The following is a 17,528-nucleotide window of genomic DNA, read 5'->3' as shown; positions in this document are numbered from 1 at the left end:
ATGTTAGATACAAACTCCATAGACAGTTTTTATAATATAGTCTTTGCAAGAGAAGGTGTAATTAGCTAAAATTTACTTGGAAAATCTGAACATGGAGAAATCCCTCCTTTTTCTTTTTTCTTTTTCATTTTTCATCAAGATATTTGTCAATGCTTCACATTTTATGTAAAACACACAGCAAGTCAATGCAGATCATTGTTGTAGTTTGCTTTTTTCTTCATCATAATTAGAAATATCATTGAGGATTAGATTTTTAACCTTGTCATCAGAGGAAAATAAATTCCCAAAGCAGCTTGTCCGCAATCTTTTTAAGACTCAAACTCAAGACCATCAATTAAAGTGAAACAATCCTGTGTCAGTTGTTCTATATGCTTGGTAATATGTTCTCATTTCTTTTTACATGCTCGTATGTTTGTCACATGAATTAATGTTCTTACATGTGATTTAACATGATTAGGTGGTATGAGAGGATCTTATTCAATTATAGACAAATCAATGGTGATATGTATAAAAAAAGGTGTTGTATTATAAAAGGGAAAAGTGTATCATTTTAAAGGATGTAAAGTTGTGTCATTTTAAGTGAGAGAAAGAGATAGATAAAGTAAGAGATAGAGAGGACAAAAAAATATAAAGGTGTGGATCCCACCTCTTTGTGAGAGTGAAATAACATAAGTTATGTCATTTAAAAAGACAAACACTTTTCCCATTATAAATTAATAAAAATTCATGTGATTAAGTTGGGTTGGGTTTATATTCTTTCCAACTATTAATTTAGTATCATCATTGAAAAGCTTTCAAAAATAGTATTATCATTAGTTGGTTGATAAGTTTATGATTTTGATATTTTAATGACATAATTTTTCATTTTAGTATTAAAATAAATATTTTAAATTTATTTTTATAGATTATTTTTTGTTGCTTGGCACAATCAGAGGTAGATATATCTATGAGCACGATTTTATTAAATTTGCTCTTTCTTCTCTTCTTGCATACGTAAACATTTTGTTTCTCTTTCCTTTTTTTTTTGGAAATATTCCATCGGTTCATCGCTTCGCGATTAGTCCGAATATTTTGTTTCTCTTTCCTTTTGGTGTTACAAGTCGCGATCACCGTTGATGTTCCTTATTTCATTTTAGGTTCTTTCTATTTTTATTTTTATTTTGAAATATTTCAATCGGTTCATCACTTCACGACTAGTCCGATTGGGAGCGGATCTTGGGATTAAGATTTTAAACTCCTCCGAAAGACAGTATTGGGGAGGATCGATCGTATGCTCTCATCCTTACCTGCTCAGTTCCCTAGCACCAACTGAACTACCTTCCCGGGAGATACTGTCATCAACCTAAGGGAGCACTGCAATGCAATCACTATTATGAGTGCGAAATCCATTGAACATGTGGTAAAGCCTTCAGTAGAGAAAAAGAAAGATGATAAACCTAGAACTAAAAAGGAAAAAGAAAAGGAAGTTGCCAAAGAAATTGCTGCAGAGAAAACTGTTCCTGAAAAGAAAGAGTTCAAATGGGAGAAAAAGAAAGCTCAAGAAAGGCAAGAAAAGCCATTTGAACTCTCACCTTATGCAAAGATTCCATATCCACAGTGGTTTAGAGAAGAAATTCAAAAGCAACAGTACTCCAGGTTCCTTGATATTTTGAAGAAGCTGCAAATCAATATCCCGTTTGCTGAAGCCTTGTAGAACATGCCCAATTACGTGAAGTTCATAAAAGATCTCTTGTCAAGAAAGCGTAAGCTGCAGGAATGTGAGACGGTGACTCTGACAGAGGAATGCAGTGTTATTATCCAGAAAAAGTTGCCTCAAAAGCTTAAAGATCCAGGAAGCTTCAGCATTTCATGCAACATAAGAAATGTGGAAGTGGAAAATGTTCTATGTTATCTTGGAGCTAGCATTAATGTCATGCCACTCTCCAAGATGAAGAAGCTGGGGATTACTGAAGTAAAGCCGACTAAGACAATAGTGCAACTGGGCGCCCTCTCTACAAAGTAAGTTTATGGCATCATTGATGACATACTGGTAAAGGTTGACAAATTCATCATTCCTGTTGATTTTGTCATGCTTGATATATAGGAAAATGCTACCGTTCCTATGATCTTCGGAAGACCCTTCTTGGCAACCTCAGGAGCGTTGATTGAAATACTGAAAGACGAGTTGATCTTACGAGTAGACGGGGAGCAAGAAATTTTCAACCGGAAGATCAAGACTACTATATTAATGAAAAGAAAGGAGAAGAAGAGCACAAAGATAATTCTCCTCAAGAAGGTAAGCCAAAGGTTGAAATGGAAAAGCTCAAGAGCAAAGGAAAGCATGTAAATGCCAAATTCAAAGTTATTGAGCCTACTGTATCTCACTCATATGCACAAGAGTACTATGGGAGGACACAATTTCTGAATGATGGAGCTTGGTCATCACTAAGCTCATGCTTTGAGCCACCATGAAAGTAAATCAGGTACGTCAGGCTCGTGACGTAAAACAACCGCTTGTGGGAGGCAACCCAACAACATTTAAGTTTTCAGTAATTAAGTTTTCAGTATTTAAGTTTAACACATTTAAGTTTTCAGTATTTAATTTAGTTTAATTTTCAGTTTTAAGTCTAGTTTTAATTTTTAATTTAGGTAAGTTTAATTTTTAGTTCTTAGTTATAGATAAAATACAAAAATAAGGATATTGAGATTGATGAGCAATCTATATTGAGATGAAACTTTAGGTGGATGAGGAATAAAGCACGCAGGTACGTTGTTTCCTTTTTGAGATTTTGTTTTATATATATTGCATATGTTTCAGAACTGAATCTTAAGTATAATGATAAACATACTATTCAGTTTAGAATGCAGGGAATAGATAAAAACATGAAAAAGTTTCTAAGTACAGAGGGCTTAAGCCCCCTAAAATACAATTCCCTTCGGCCTCAGAGCGCTTAAGCGCGCTCCACAGTCAACAAATTCATTTTGTAGTGTGCGCTTAAGCGCCCAAGATGGGGCTTAAGTGCACTAATTAAAAATTTTAGCCCATTTCTTACTGCCTCACTGCGCTTAAGCGCGAGGCAGGACACTTAAGAGCGAGTAAAAATAAAAAAAATTTCCATTTGAAGGGCGCGCTTAAGCGCCCAAATTAGGGTTTAAGCGCGCTCATCATTGACATTATGCATGCTGTTAAAATATCTCAGTTCCATATACTCGTTATTATTTTCAGATTGCATCCGAACCCAAATCTGGGAATTGTTTTTGTGTAAGGCATATTGACTTGGGAATTTTTTTGATTTTTCAGGACACTGCACCTACCAATGATATGGAGGAGGATTGACCCTCATATCAGTTTTTAGACTTTTACATTTTGTTTCGTTTATTTTGATGTATTTTGTTGATGTTAGTAGATGATGATATGGATGTATGATGAGACTGATCCTGATATGATTTTTTGGATATTTGACATGCTGACGTAGTTTCATTATCTGTGACATGTGTGCATAATACAATTTTATAATTTTCTGATTTCTCGCTGAGGAGTATTTTTAGATTTAAATTAATTGCTGAGGACAACAAGATTTAAATCTGGGAATGGGTACCACGCGATTCATCAGACCATAAACTTCACATGGTCAGAAGGAGGAATTCATGATTACACAGAAATTATCCAAAGTGCAAATGCAATGAGTCAGGGGAGATTTCGCAATATCATTTTAGTATTATTTTATTTTATTTTAAGTTTTATTAATTTTTTTTTTGGTTTCGTATTAAGTTAAATTAGAATTTTAAGTATATGAGTTTAGTTTAAAATTTAAAGTTTTCAATTTAGTTTTTAAATACCCCAACCATCCTCAATCACTAAATGTTACTGAAATTTTAAGATAGTGAATTTTTAAAAATTCCATTGTGCTTGATATGTATGCATAGTGAATAATTACAGGAGATTGTATGATAGTTGAGATTAAGAGTATGATGATGTAAATTTATTTTCACACATAAATGAGCGTCAGTCAAGCATGCCTCATAGTTCACTGGAATAAGAGAAGAATAACAAGAGGGATCAAATAGAGAGTTGAAAAATAAATCTCACACCCTTAGCCGTAAGTTTTTGAGCCTAAATAGAATTTTTTTTTGTGGTGTGAACTTCACTGTATGAATCACTCTAGAACTTGTTTTGTTTCTCCTTGAGATGGTCTGTGGTATATAATTGTTGAAGTGATAGAGGCAGTTCTTTCTAAAAGCTAGATAACCAAATAGCCACCCTATTGTTTATCCTTTGATTAAGCCCCTTGAGCCTAGGCCTATTTATTCATTGACATCTTATTATGAGTAGCCATTCCACACACATCCTCACCTGAACTGATTGATTTTCAAACTTAGATGAGGAACTAGATATGATTGGAGCAAAGAAATAAAATCAAACTCTAGTATATGGAAGAAAAGGTGAAAAGAGGAAAAAAGCCAAAAAATGGTGGAAAAGAGAAGAAAAGAAAAACGAAAAGAAAAAAGTTAAACTGTGTATCTGTACAAAAACAGAAAAACAAAAACAAAAGGAAAATAAAGAAAAAAAAGATTCATGTTATCTGAATAAGTGGAAGAAGAAAATAGGAGAAAGCAAATAAGAAAATATGTTTGCTAAGTGTTGAACAATATATTAGTTCCTCTTTGAGTTTGACTTTTGATCAGTAAGCCACTTACCTAGATAACTTTTTCCCCTTTACCTAAGTCACTTTACAACCTTAACAAAGACCTCTTGATTGACTTTGTATAACAGTTAGATTGTGGAGAGTGAGAATATTAACAAGCTTATGGTAGTGTTAATTCAGTAAAGCATGAGTTAAAACACATACCCTCAAACACTTGAGTGTGAGTGAATAAATTAAAAATCTCATTGAGAGAGGTGTTGTGGATCTAAATGTTACTACTCTTTATTTTGAGAACTTATGTTATGATTTTATGACTAGTGAGTTGTGAATGTATGCTTGAGTTGATGTGTCATTGCTTTTAAACCTGAAAACTCTAATATCTTATAATTGATCAGTTTTCTGTCTATTATTCATTAAGCATGATTAGTCGTCTCTATTTTTCCCTTAGTTTTATTCTAGTTAATTGCTGAGGACAACAATGTTCAAATATGAGAATTATTTGATAAACCTTTAGTTTATCTTGTTTTTATAGACTAAAATAATAAGAATTATCAAGTTAAATGAGTAAAAACTAGGGTTTTGATATAAAATACATGAATTATGTGATTATGAATTAAATAATATTTATATTTGCTATTTTGAAGGAATTTGATTATAAATAGAGTAAAATATGAAGATTGGATAGATGGAGATCAAAACTACAAGTTATGAGGATCTTATCTGAAGAAAATCAATATAATCAAGTTGTTGAAGAGGAGACTTAAGCTCCCATTTCGGAGATTAAGCCCCCAAGTTACTAAAAGTTTTTGTGCGAGGGAGCTTAAGCCCCCAAAACGAAGCTTAAGCTCGCTGCATGTAAAAGTTCCTATTCGAAGAGGGCGCTTAAGCACCCAAATTCAGGCTTAAGCGCCCATCAGCAGGCTTAAGCCCCCAAATTCAGGCTTAAGCGCCCCGAAAGACCCAACATACACCCATTTGAAGTATCCACCTAGGGCACAAATTCTTTACCCTTAAAAACACAACTAGGGTCAAAATTAATCAGTTTTTACATATTCAAGAAGAGTTCTTAGCACTAGGGAGCAGAGGGAACGCGAAGGATTCATCAGTTCATGTTCGTGAGCGGCGGAGACGGATCAACATCAAGTTTGCACTAGGGATATTGAAGATTCATCAATCATCTATGGAGTTTGGGGAAGCTTTATTATTTTCTTTCGTTCTTGATATTGCTATGTCCGGCTAGTTCTTTTAGTAGTTAGGGTTAGATGGAATTCAAGATCTTTATTATGCTTTGAACAATTCGTTATGTTAATTTTCCTTTTTATCATGAATGAAATTATCTGTTTTTAATGCTTTACATGAGCTTGAATCTTATGTATTGATCTTAGGTAAATGCATGACAATAGGAATGTTGGTGTGTGATCCTTATCCGATAAACTCATCGTAAACTTTATGATTCTAGGGATAGACATAGGGTTTGCGTAATCTTGAGATTCTTGCGCTTAATGCTTACCTTCTTGGGGAATAACCGGGGAACTAGGGTTCTTGCGAGATTGTAAAGGTTTAGGGTAACAAGGGATTGAGCCCTAATTACATAAGAAAGAATTGATTAGATTGATATTAAGGACGATTATCGTAAAGAAGGAATTCAAACGTAATAGATAGATTGAAGGAAATCAAAACCCTAGCTACGTTCTTTTAAATTAGTTAATTCAAATCTTTAATTTCTTGTTTTTCTTAATTCTTGCGATTAATCAATTTTAATATTTTAAATTTCAATTCAAATCATGTTTCAAATACAATTTCGCTTGTCCAGCTTAAGTTGCAATAGTGAATTAGTGCTTGAGTATAATCCTTGTGGGAACGATTTCTTATTCAATCATTATATTACTTGTACGATCGGTGCACTTGCCGTGAGTCCCAACACACACCACTTCAACCTTAAATTGTTGATAAAAAAAATCATTTAACTATGTTTTTGTTGCTCATTTTTTATAGTTAATGTTACACATTTATTTTTGTTTTTAATAAACAAGTATATACTCATTTGCCCCAAATCTTGAGATGGTAATGTAGAGCACCATGTTTTGCCAAAAATAGCACTGTTATTGCCTTCACGAAGGGTATGCTGAAGCGTAGCCACCTAATTGTTTCAATCGAACGCTTCACTTGCACTAAAAATACTCCCATATTTTGTAAAAAGGAGTTACTGATCCTGTACCAAGCACAATGTTTCTGCCGAATCTAATTCACACACCACTGCCATCGACCCATTTGCCACGTGAGACACACACACACACATGCACAAATATGTACTTCCCGAAATACATAGTTATAATATTAAAATTATTTTTTTAACTATGTACTCCAGGAGTACATAGTTAAAAAACTATTGCTGGTTTTCCTTTAATTATGTACTTCCGGGAGTACATAATTAAAACACGATTGCAGGAATTCCTATAATATAAGAAACACATTTCCCATATATATAGGTTTCGATTTTTCTGCAGTTACTGCAGATAAGTTATCTGCAGTAAGCCCAATATGAAGTTGTTTTGTGGGGGAAATCATGGTGTTTTTGTAATTTTAATTTATTTCAGGGTTATTATAGTTTTTATAATTATAATTTTTCAATATTTCAATCCCAAAACGATGTCGTTTTGGAGTAAATGCAGATAACTTATCTGCAGTAATTGCAGAAATATTTCTCTGATATATATATATGTATATAGTAAAATCATTTCTGCAGCCGCTTTATGTACAGAAACGACAGATGTATGGTTATGATTCCCCACATTTAATGCTTTCATCCTTTATATGCTTTCATCCTTGGTTACTAGTGTATTACCCGTGCTGATGCTTTCATCCTTTTATATCAGTATGTAATGGATTTCTATATTTATCTTATGGTCATTCCAAAATATATCGCTATACTTTAGCTAGTCTCTGGTTATTCAAAAATTACAAAGTTTGACTCGGCTTCATTCAGTATTTCTCAGAGATGGACTTTCATTTATCACACTCAGATTTATAAAATAATAATAAAAAATTATTTTTTGCAAGAATTTGTGTCGTTAGTATCTTAAATTTTACAAATTTATATTTATAAAAATTAAAATCAGATTTAGGAATTTAATTATAAAGGAAGAAGGATGAAATTTTAATTTAATTATAAGAATGTGTTGGCAGGCGGGTCGTGCAGGCCCTCCGGGACAAGCCCAGTTTTTAACCTTTAACTATCAGAATTTTATGTAAATAATTATGGTTTTGCAAGGATTGGTGTCCTTAGTATTTTGAATTTTACAAATATGCATTTACAAAATTTGAAATCAGATTTATGAATTTAATTATAAAAGAAGAAGTATGAAATTTTAATTTAATTATAAAAATAAGTTAGTGGGCCAGCCATCCAGGCCGAGCCCAGTTTGCCACCTCTAACTATCAGCATGTAATAGGTTTTTGTACTTATCCACAAAAAAAGGTCCTTATAGTTGCATTGAGATTTTTTATATTTTATCTCAGAGATGGACTTTCATTTATTAACTAAGATATACAAAATAATAATAAATAATTACTTTTTGCAAGGATTTGTATCATTAGTATTTGAAATTTTACAAATTTATACACAAAAATTAAAATCAGATTTACGAATTTAATTATAAAAGAAGAATAGTTGAATTTTAATTTAATTATACAAATATGTTAGTGGGCTGGCCCTCTGGGTCGAACCCAGTTTGTCACCTCTAACTATCAGCATGTAATATGTTTTTATATTTATCCAAAAAAAAGGGCTCTTATAGTTGCGTCTAGGTTTTTATATTTTATCTCAGAGATGAACTTTCATTTATTACAATCAGATTTAGTAATTTAATTATAAAAGAAGAAGGATAAAATCTCGGTTGAATTATAAAAATATATTAGCGGGACGGCTCTCCGGGCCGAGCCCAATTTTCCACCACTAACTGTCAACATTTTATATAAATAAGTTTTTTTTTGCAAAGATTAATGTCGTTAGTCTTTGGAATTTCACAAATTTGTATTTACAAAAATTGAAATCAGATTTAGTAATTTAACTATAAAAGAAGAAAGATAAAATTTCAATTTAATTAAAAAAATATATTGGCGGGTCGGCCCTCCGGGCCGAGCCCAGTTTTCCACCTGTAACTGTCAGCATTTTAAATAAATAATTATTTTTTGCAAGTATTTGTGTTAATTACACTCTTGCAATAAAAAAATGAAAGTTTAATTTCTTTCTTATGTACTAAATTAAAATTTTCATTTTATAGTTCTTAAATTTTAATAAATATTTTTTTACAGAATGACAGACGTCATTTTTTATTTAAATATAAAATTTAAAACTTTTTATATTACTAATACATATTTTTTTATATAATTTTATTCTATTTTAATTTATGATTTTTTAGATTTTTTTTTAATTGGTTATACATGTATATTTAAAAAATTTATGTTAAATATTTTTTTAAAACATAGATGTATATTATTTTAATTGGTTATACATGTATATTTAAAATTTTTATGTTAAAATTTTAATTTATTTTTTGTAAAGTATAAATTGTGCCATTTCTTGTTTTTTCTTTTAAATTTGAAATTTTAAATAATTTTTATCGACTATAAATGTATTTTTATAATTTTAAATATTTTATTGTTTAATCTATAATTTTATATTAAATTCAAATTTAGTATATATATCTTTTTCCACTGCATAAATATTAAATGCTGAACTTTTTTTCCATATATCAAGTTCACATAATTTTTCATTTAATTTATTTCCAAATTTCAAATTTATTTTACAATATAGATAATTTTGTTTTTTTACAATTTTTTAATGTTTTTGTTTTTTTATGCAGCATTAGTAGGGCTAACAATTATCCATGCAAAAAATAGTGGGATATACAACAAAAGAAAAGTAGAGGTCTTTTTACTCATAATATACAACAAAAGAAAAGTAGTGGGACATTAAATGAGTTGTCTACCACAAAAAATGTTCTAAAAGTTTTTCCATCATTACAAAGTTAAATATTCAAATCCAAAATTCAAATTTAAACATAAATTCAAAATTTAGAAGGGTTGAGTTATTATAATTTGGAAATTCCAATGTAGTATGCAGTGGGACATTGAATGAGTTGTCTGCCACAAAAAATTGTTAACATAATTTTTCATTTAATTTATTTCCAAATTTTAAAATTTTTTTACAATATAAATATTTTGTTATTTTACAATATTTTTTTAAATGAGTTGTCTGCTACAATAAATGATTAACTTAATTTTTCATTGAATTTTTATTTCGATTTTTTACAAAAATTATTTTCTATTTTTTTTTTTGGTATCCTTATTTAATTTTTTTATTTCTAAATCCTTTCTCATCATTCCAATTTAAAATTTAAAATTAAAATCCAAAATTTGAAATCAATTCAGAATTCGAATTTCTAAAGAGTGAGCAATTCCAACGTAGAAAGCATTTAAAAGAGCTGAGTAATTCCAATGTACAAATCAGTGGGACATTGAATGACTTGTCTGCCACCATAAATGATTAACTTAATTTTCCATTGATTTTTTTTTCGATTTTTAAAGAAAATTATTATTTATTTAATTTTTTATTTCCAAATCCTTTACCACCGTTACAATTTGAAATTTAAAATTGAAATCCAAAATTTGAAATCAATTCAGAATTCGAATTTCAAAAGAGTGAGAAATTCTAATGTAGAAAGCATTTAAAAGAGCTGAGTAATTCCAACGTACAAATCAGTGGGACATTGAATGAGTTGTCTGCCACCATAAATGATTAACTTAATTTTCCATTGATTTTTTATTTCGATTTTTAAAAGAAATTATTATTTATTTAATTTTTTATTTCGATTTTTAAAATAAATTATTATTTATTTGATTTTTTATTTCCAAATCCTTTCCCACCATTACAATTTGAAATTTGAAATTGAAATTCAAAATTTGAAAGCAATTCAGAATTCGAATTTCAAAAGAGGGAGCAATTCCAATGTAGAAAGCTTTTAAAAGAGCTGAGTAATTTCAATGTACAAATCAGTGGGACATTGAATGAGTTGTTTGCCACCATAAATGATTAACTTAATTTTCCATTGATTTTTTATTTCAATTTTTAAAAGAAATTATTATTTATTTAATTTTTTATTTCCAAATCATTTCCCACCATTACAACAGAATAGAGAAGTAACTTGAGAAAAGTAAACAATCAGAAAGGATAAAGATTGATAGAAACGGAAAGACGAATCAAAGAATTAAGAATATAGGTAGATCACCAAATTTGCATGACAAACGATTACATTTGAAGCACTATGCTGCAGGAAAACAGATTTAGAATTTAAACCATATGCCTCCCGATTAAAGCCATAAAATTAAAAAAAAATACAGATCAACTCATTGAAGGAAAATTAAATAATCCTGAGTTGTTAGCAGTTTTGATTCCCTATATCAAGAAATAATCTTGAGCTGTTAGCTATTTTGATTCGCTGTATCAAGAAAGGAAGAAATTTGATGAACATTTGGGTCGACCAGAGACTTAAGGAATGCTGTGATTATTTCACTTGCTGATACAAATTTTATAAAATACACCTCTCCGTCACATTTTTTTTCGGAACTGCAAAGATCATTTGACAGTAGCATGGATCCTTCCACCCTACAAAAAAAGTAAAAGCCAAAATTCAAACAACGAAAACAAAAATCATAACAACAGACACAGAAATTTAAAATCACAACAGAGACGAAATCACAACAGATTAGTAAAAAAAAAAATCAAATGAGAGTTTATGGGCATGTCATTATCTGTTAACTGCTTAAGGGAGAGAGATAATCCTTTAATCCATCTTAATTCCTTGCACAATGTGATAAAGTCTCCCCACTTCATGTGGCAACGTCTAATGAATCGAAGGATCTGTTCAGTCGTGAACATAGACATTCCTTCCAGGTATTCTCCATTAACACCATTTTCTTTAAAAATTTGCCAGTAATTAAGAAAATTTATAGTCTCTAGCCAAAAGCCAACATCCTGATAAAATACACAAAAGATGAGCGAGAGCACTGCTGTTAGTTTATATTCTCAGTTACATTTGAAGATGCATCATATGTCTGTATAACAGCACCCAAAGAAGAAGAAGCAGATAGAAGGTTATATTCACCGAGATTAGATCCTTATGAAACAGCTCTTATGTAATATATACAGTTCACATTACAGTCAATAACATAAATGAATTAAAAAAAAGATGTAGAAGCATTTTAGAGCTTAATACATTATATCAATCAATCATAACAGTGCATCCATTACATTGTAGAGTCTGGACCTATAAAATACACCTCTCCGTCACAGATTTTTTTCGGACCTGCAAAGATCATTTGACAGTAGCATGGATCATTCCACCCTACAAAAAAAGTGAAAGCCAAAATTGAAACAACGAAAACGAAAATCATAACAACAGACACAGAGACGGAAACATGCTACGACAACAGAGACGAAGTGACACTAGATTATAAAGAACGAAGGAAGAACAACCAGCACTACCCGTTCATCCAACAGAACCATCTCAACATTGTCGTCAAAATCCCTACGTTAAAAATTAGGAACCTTCCAAGATTAAACCACCTTAACCTTAATCCTCCAGTCCTCCTTGGTAGGATTAAGATCCTTTATAAAATCATAGGTTGAAAACATTTCGTAAGGGAGAATGAAAAAGGAAGAAAAGAAAGTACCGATTCCTCTAAAAGAAACAATCAGCAAAAATGGAATACCAGAGCGAAGAAAAAAATTTATATTCCCACGTTCCTTCTTATAGACCCAAGCAACAAAAGAAAAATAGTCAGAGATTAAATGAGAGTTGTCTGCCACCTAAACACCTTAAAAAAACGGAGATTAAGTGCATGTAGCCATGAAGAGAGAAATGTCAATAGTTCTAGCATCTTTATGGTTCCAGGAGTAAACAAGATTTGGCCAGTTTCTGTGCTGACAATTCAAAACCTATTGAGAATGTAATTGCAAACATCTTTGTGGCTCCCAGAATAAACCAAGAGAATGCCAGTTACTGCCTTTTGAATTCAAAGTTCAGTGAGAATGTTCTTTCTCACTGAAAATTCTTTCACCTCAGGTGGAGTTTCCTGAGAAAGAACATTCTCACTGAACTTTGAATTCAAAAGGCAGTAACTGACATTCTCTTGGTTTATTCTGGGAGCCACAAAGATGTTTGCAGTTACATTCTCAATAGGTTTTGAATTGTCAGCACAGAAACTGGTCAAATCTTGTTGTACTCCTGAAACTATAAAGATCCTAGAACTATTGACATTTCTCTCTTCACGGCTACAGGCACTTAATCTCCATTTTTTTGTAACAGGATGATCTTCAATATTGTTGCTAACGGGTACCTTTCTCTTGATTGATTGGCACTCCATAGCATCTATTCCCTGTGTGTTACTCAACAAGTCTGTCTTCTGGTCCTTGCAGGCCGCAGATGGATTAGTAGAACCAATGCTTCTTATTGGAACCACTTCTTCTGAAGGATTATTTTCTATACCATTAATGCCATAAGGGACTTCCTTAGCAATGATGATAAATTTACTGGCATCAGAAGCATCAGTCTTACCCTTATCCAAGCACACGAAATCCAAAAAGTCAAATCCTTTTGTTTGCTCCTCTGAAGCATCCTCATTGTTAGAATCATCTTCAGAAGTAGAATCCTTCTCAGTTCTACTCAGAGTTGTGTTCTTTACTTCTGTACTGCAAATTGGAGTTGGCGGCATGGGATAGCAATGGTGTTGCGAATCAGGGGAGTTTTCCTGGTCCAATTTTGTTTCCTTAGTACATCCATTTCCTTCCTTGGTTGTGCAATCATCATCTGCATTTGTCTCAAGCTCAATTAGCTCAGGATCTGAAGCAACTTAACCCAGGACATCACAAATGGAATCAAAATAGTCATCCCCCTTGTCTAGTTCCCTTGAAAACTTGTTAACTCCAGGGACTAAGAAAATAAGAGGATGCTGAAAACACATCATGCATATAAAACATCCCCTCGTGGGGTACGGTGGAACCAACAATGGGCAAATTTGAGGACACGAAAGCTTACCTCGCAAGCTAACTAACCAACACAAGAGTCCAACCCAGTCCAATGTCCACAAACAGCACTCTCAAAGTCTGTTTATACCAACAATCATATCGATATACATAATCTAATAGTTCATGACAATACGACAACGTTTTCCTTTTACGTTTCATGCCATTAGGCTTCTCACAAAGTCACAAGCCCTTAATCTAAGTGATTCTGACTTAGTTTAATTATTACAGGGGTTCAACTCTACCAATCATGGGTCCACAAACCCAAAATACCATTATGTACAAACAGAACAATGACCATCTCGAAATTCTCAGTATATCCGGATATATGTCGAGGACATATCCGGATATCCATATCCGGATATCTCAAACCCCATATCCCGATATCATATCCAGATATTTCGCGACAGCATGCAGTTTCTGCATTTCGCGAGATATCAATCCAAGGTTGCTCTTTTAACGATTTCAGAAGCTCAAACATACATTTCTAGGTGTGTTTAACACTACCCACCCTTAAGTTATTAACTTTAGCTTGTTACATGCATCAAGGTTCATTCTTTCTAAAGAAAACTCAAGAACAAAGGTGGTGAACTTTACCCAAGGCTTAAAACAGAAGCAAATGGTGCTCTTGGAGCTCACCAATCAGCCACACAACACTGACTTCACAAGGCCACAAATTTTCCTTGCAAGCTTGGTCCTTTATCAGCAATGGTAGCTTCTTGAAGCTCAAAACGCCATCATAATGGCTCCCACAACTCACACCAAGAAGTCAGCCCCCCAACCCTCACTCAACTGACACTCAACTCAGAAATAGAGCACCTTACACTCTCTCAAGTCTTATGCACACTCATACATGGAGATTTAGTGAAGAAACCAAGAGAAAAGGTGATCTCTTGGCTCACAAGGTGAAGAGGAAGAGGGTGGCAAGCATGGAAAGCTCAAGGTTCAGAAGAGAGGCACGTAGAGTGTGAGATTTCTGACCTAGAAATATGTGCCATTAAGTATATATAGGTGTATTAAGATTAATCACACTGTATTAGAACTAATGGCTACGTTTATCATTTTAATCCCAAACTTTGAATTCAGAACCTAGCCATTTTCCTAAGATTTGTCATATTTTTATTTTATTTTTCGCAACACTTTGCCGGTACGCGCTTTTACGTAGCCGGTATCAGTCTTGACACCAGTTTTCATTATTTTGACTTGAAACTTGTTATACCAGTCCTATATATTATTCTAGGAATATTCATGCACTTATTATAATTTTTTGTGATACTTCATCGGTACGCAATTATACCGTGGAGCAGAATCGGTATCTGCACTTTTCGTCAGAAAAGCGACTTTCAGCATTATTAAGCCATTATATTAATTATTCTTACCTTACCATAATTATTTAAGGTCAATTATGAAATTATTCACTTAAGCTCATAATTAATTAATTAAATTCCTAATTTAACGGTGCGGGTTCTTACAATCACATTTATCACTGGCAACAAAGTTATTCTTATAATGTAATGCATTTGTTTAATTTCAAAACTGTGAAATTTTATAATAAAAATGTACTGAAGAGTTATGTGCATAGAGCACAAAAACCCAAGGGGCTATCCAAATGCAGGATGATGGAGAGAAAATTATTTATTTGTGTATGTATACATATACATGATTGAATAACAAGGAAAAAAATCAAATTGAGCCTCCAATGAAAAATTACCCAACACAAAATTTTCTATCTGAATAAAAATCTAAACTATGAGGTTAAAAAAATCATAGCAGCTATGGAAGCAGCATATAGGCCAGTCTCAAGAACACTCCACCAATGCTTCTAATTCCTTGACTATTTGATCTACAGCATGCACGATCATCTTCTTTATCTGTTTCATTAAAAATCATCCACCATAAACAAACATAAAATAAGAAAATGTTGGCTAACATCACAATTTCTTATACAACTTAAGTAGGTTGAAGCTAAGGAAGAGAGGAGGATAAAAGTAGATAAGGAAATATGTTATAGAAGAAAATCACCTCTAGCTTATCTTCCCTCGCCTTGTGATTCCTAGGAAGACGACGAAATTCATCCTTTAATCGCAAGCACATATGAATATTCTCAGGAGACACAAAATCTGAAGCAACTTTAGTGCATGACTGCAAGATTTCCATTATTGTAATTAGAGTTAAAGGGGTACAATAAATAAAAATGTGATAATGAGGCAATCCAATATGTGTCAAAGAGAAGTTTTACCTTGAGATTCCTAACTTGGTGTGGACATCCAGCAGGAATAAATACTGCCTCTCCAAGTTTCTGCTCAAACGTCCAAGGTTCTACACCTGAAAGTTAAGATTTGGGTAAATAACTAATTGTAGGCATTGCCCAAGTTGTTTGCAATTCTATGAACTAACTACTAACCAAATTCTTCCTTCAGCTTCTTCTTGTGCTCCAAAGTCAAATAAAAACATTGGTCATGAATTGGATGGACAACCTAAGCAGAATAGAAATTAATGAACACCAAAGCATAATAAGCAAGGATAAGCACAAATATAAGACAAATATAACAATACCTTTTGAACTGGACAACAATAAGTATGTCTAAATTCTTTAGAATGTTTTCGTAGATATGCTTCTAACTTTTCAGTATCCTCCCTCCGAAAGATGTCCCAAAGAGCACCACCTGTTTCTGTTGTTTCTTTAGAGATAGCAGGCACATCATTTGGAAATATCTTTCCATTGACTTTATGGCACTTCTTCTGGCATTCAGCAACCTGAGCATGACACTCTTTCTCATCTTGGGCCTTGTGTGCTTTCTTTAATTTTGAAATAACAGGGTGCTGTTCATCAGTTAATGTAACCTCAGCTGTATGAGTCAAAATATTCACCTGTGGAAATTATTGAACAAGAAATTAGAAATAAAAATTGAAGTAAATGTGCTAGCATTTGATACCTGACACAAGATATAGAGGAAATTTCTAAAGATGGAAATATATTATTTGTTATTAAAAGAGCATAATATTTGCATTTTGCAAAAAAAAAATGCCTTAGATTAATTAGAAGTTTCATCCATTCTCTAAGAACAGAATATAATCATTTGCCATCTTACAATATGGTTACCCATATTAACAAACTATAAATTCCAAGTTTCAACCATATAAAAACAACATTTTAAACTACAGAAAGTAAAGCTATAATCTCTGCAACCGAAGGAATGACTCAAATCCAACAAAGAACAAACAAGAGCAATTAAAAAATTATTTAAGAAGCACCAGCATAACATGAAGAAAACTAGGATTTTGTATTCAATGCACAAATATAATGTAGTTTCTAACAAGGCTTTAAATAATAGAAATTATATGTTACAAGGTATCATACCGCATCAGACATATCACAGTGAAGCTTTGTTACAGAGTCCCCTCTGCCAAGTTCTTCTTTAGTCCCATATGCAATATAGGTTTTAGGACCCATGTCAGGCTTTAGGACATGAGCTGGTAACTTTGCAGCAAGGTTGAGGATTCCAGCTCGAGGATCACTGTACTCTTGAAATGGTAAACAACGGATAAATTCATCACAATGTCGGGGCAAAAGATCTTCAAACTTGTCAGAGGGGGGCCAGTCTTTTAGCTTGAGCATCTCTGGCCAGAGATTCATATATGTTCTTCCTTTCGTATAACCTTCAAAGAAATCACGAATGAGAATTTCTACCTGCAAAGGTTTAGAAGGGTGTTAATCAGAGTTCTAATATTATATGCAGGAAATACAAAGTGAAATTGTTATTCTTAACATTAAGAAGGAAATGAATAAGAAAAAAGACATGATTACTGGAAATGAA

At 32.4% G+C, this 17,528-nt stretch overlaps 1 protein-coding gene across 1 annotated transcript; it reads right to left on the bottom strand.

Moving 5' to 3' along the window:
* Positions 1-15,410: 15,410 nt before the first annotated feature.
* LOC133304924 (lysine-specific demethylase JMJ26-like) lies at positions 15,411-17,401 on the bottom strand (the record flags this gene model as incomplete). The annotated part of the gene is made up of 6 exons (XM_061505011.1): positions 15,411-15,581; positions 15,733-15,852; positions 15,950-16,035; positions 16,115-16,187; positions 16,267-16,581; positions 17,072-17,401. Coding segments are annotated over 6 exons (996 nt in total), but the record flags the coding sequence as incomplete, so codon positions are not given.
* Positions 17,402-17,528: the final 127 nt, after the last annotated feature.

The sequence above is a fragment of the Gastrolobium bilobum genome, unplaced genomic scaffold (assembly GCF_033153095.1).
Source record: "Gastrolobium bilobum isolate Gb01-03AN ecotype WA unplaced genomic scaffold, APGP_CSIRO_Gbil_v1 utg277192, whole genome shotgun sequence".
NCBI classification, from domain to species: Eukaryota; Viridiplantae; Streptophyta; class Magnoliopsida; order Fabales; family Fabaceae; genus Gastrolobium; species Gastrolobium bilobum.
This window is presented reverse-complemented; position numbering and strand designations above follow the sequence as displayed.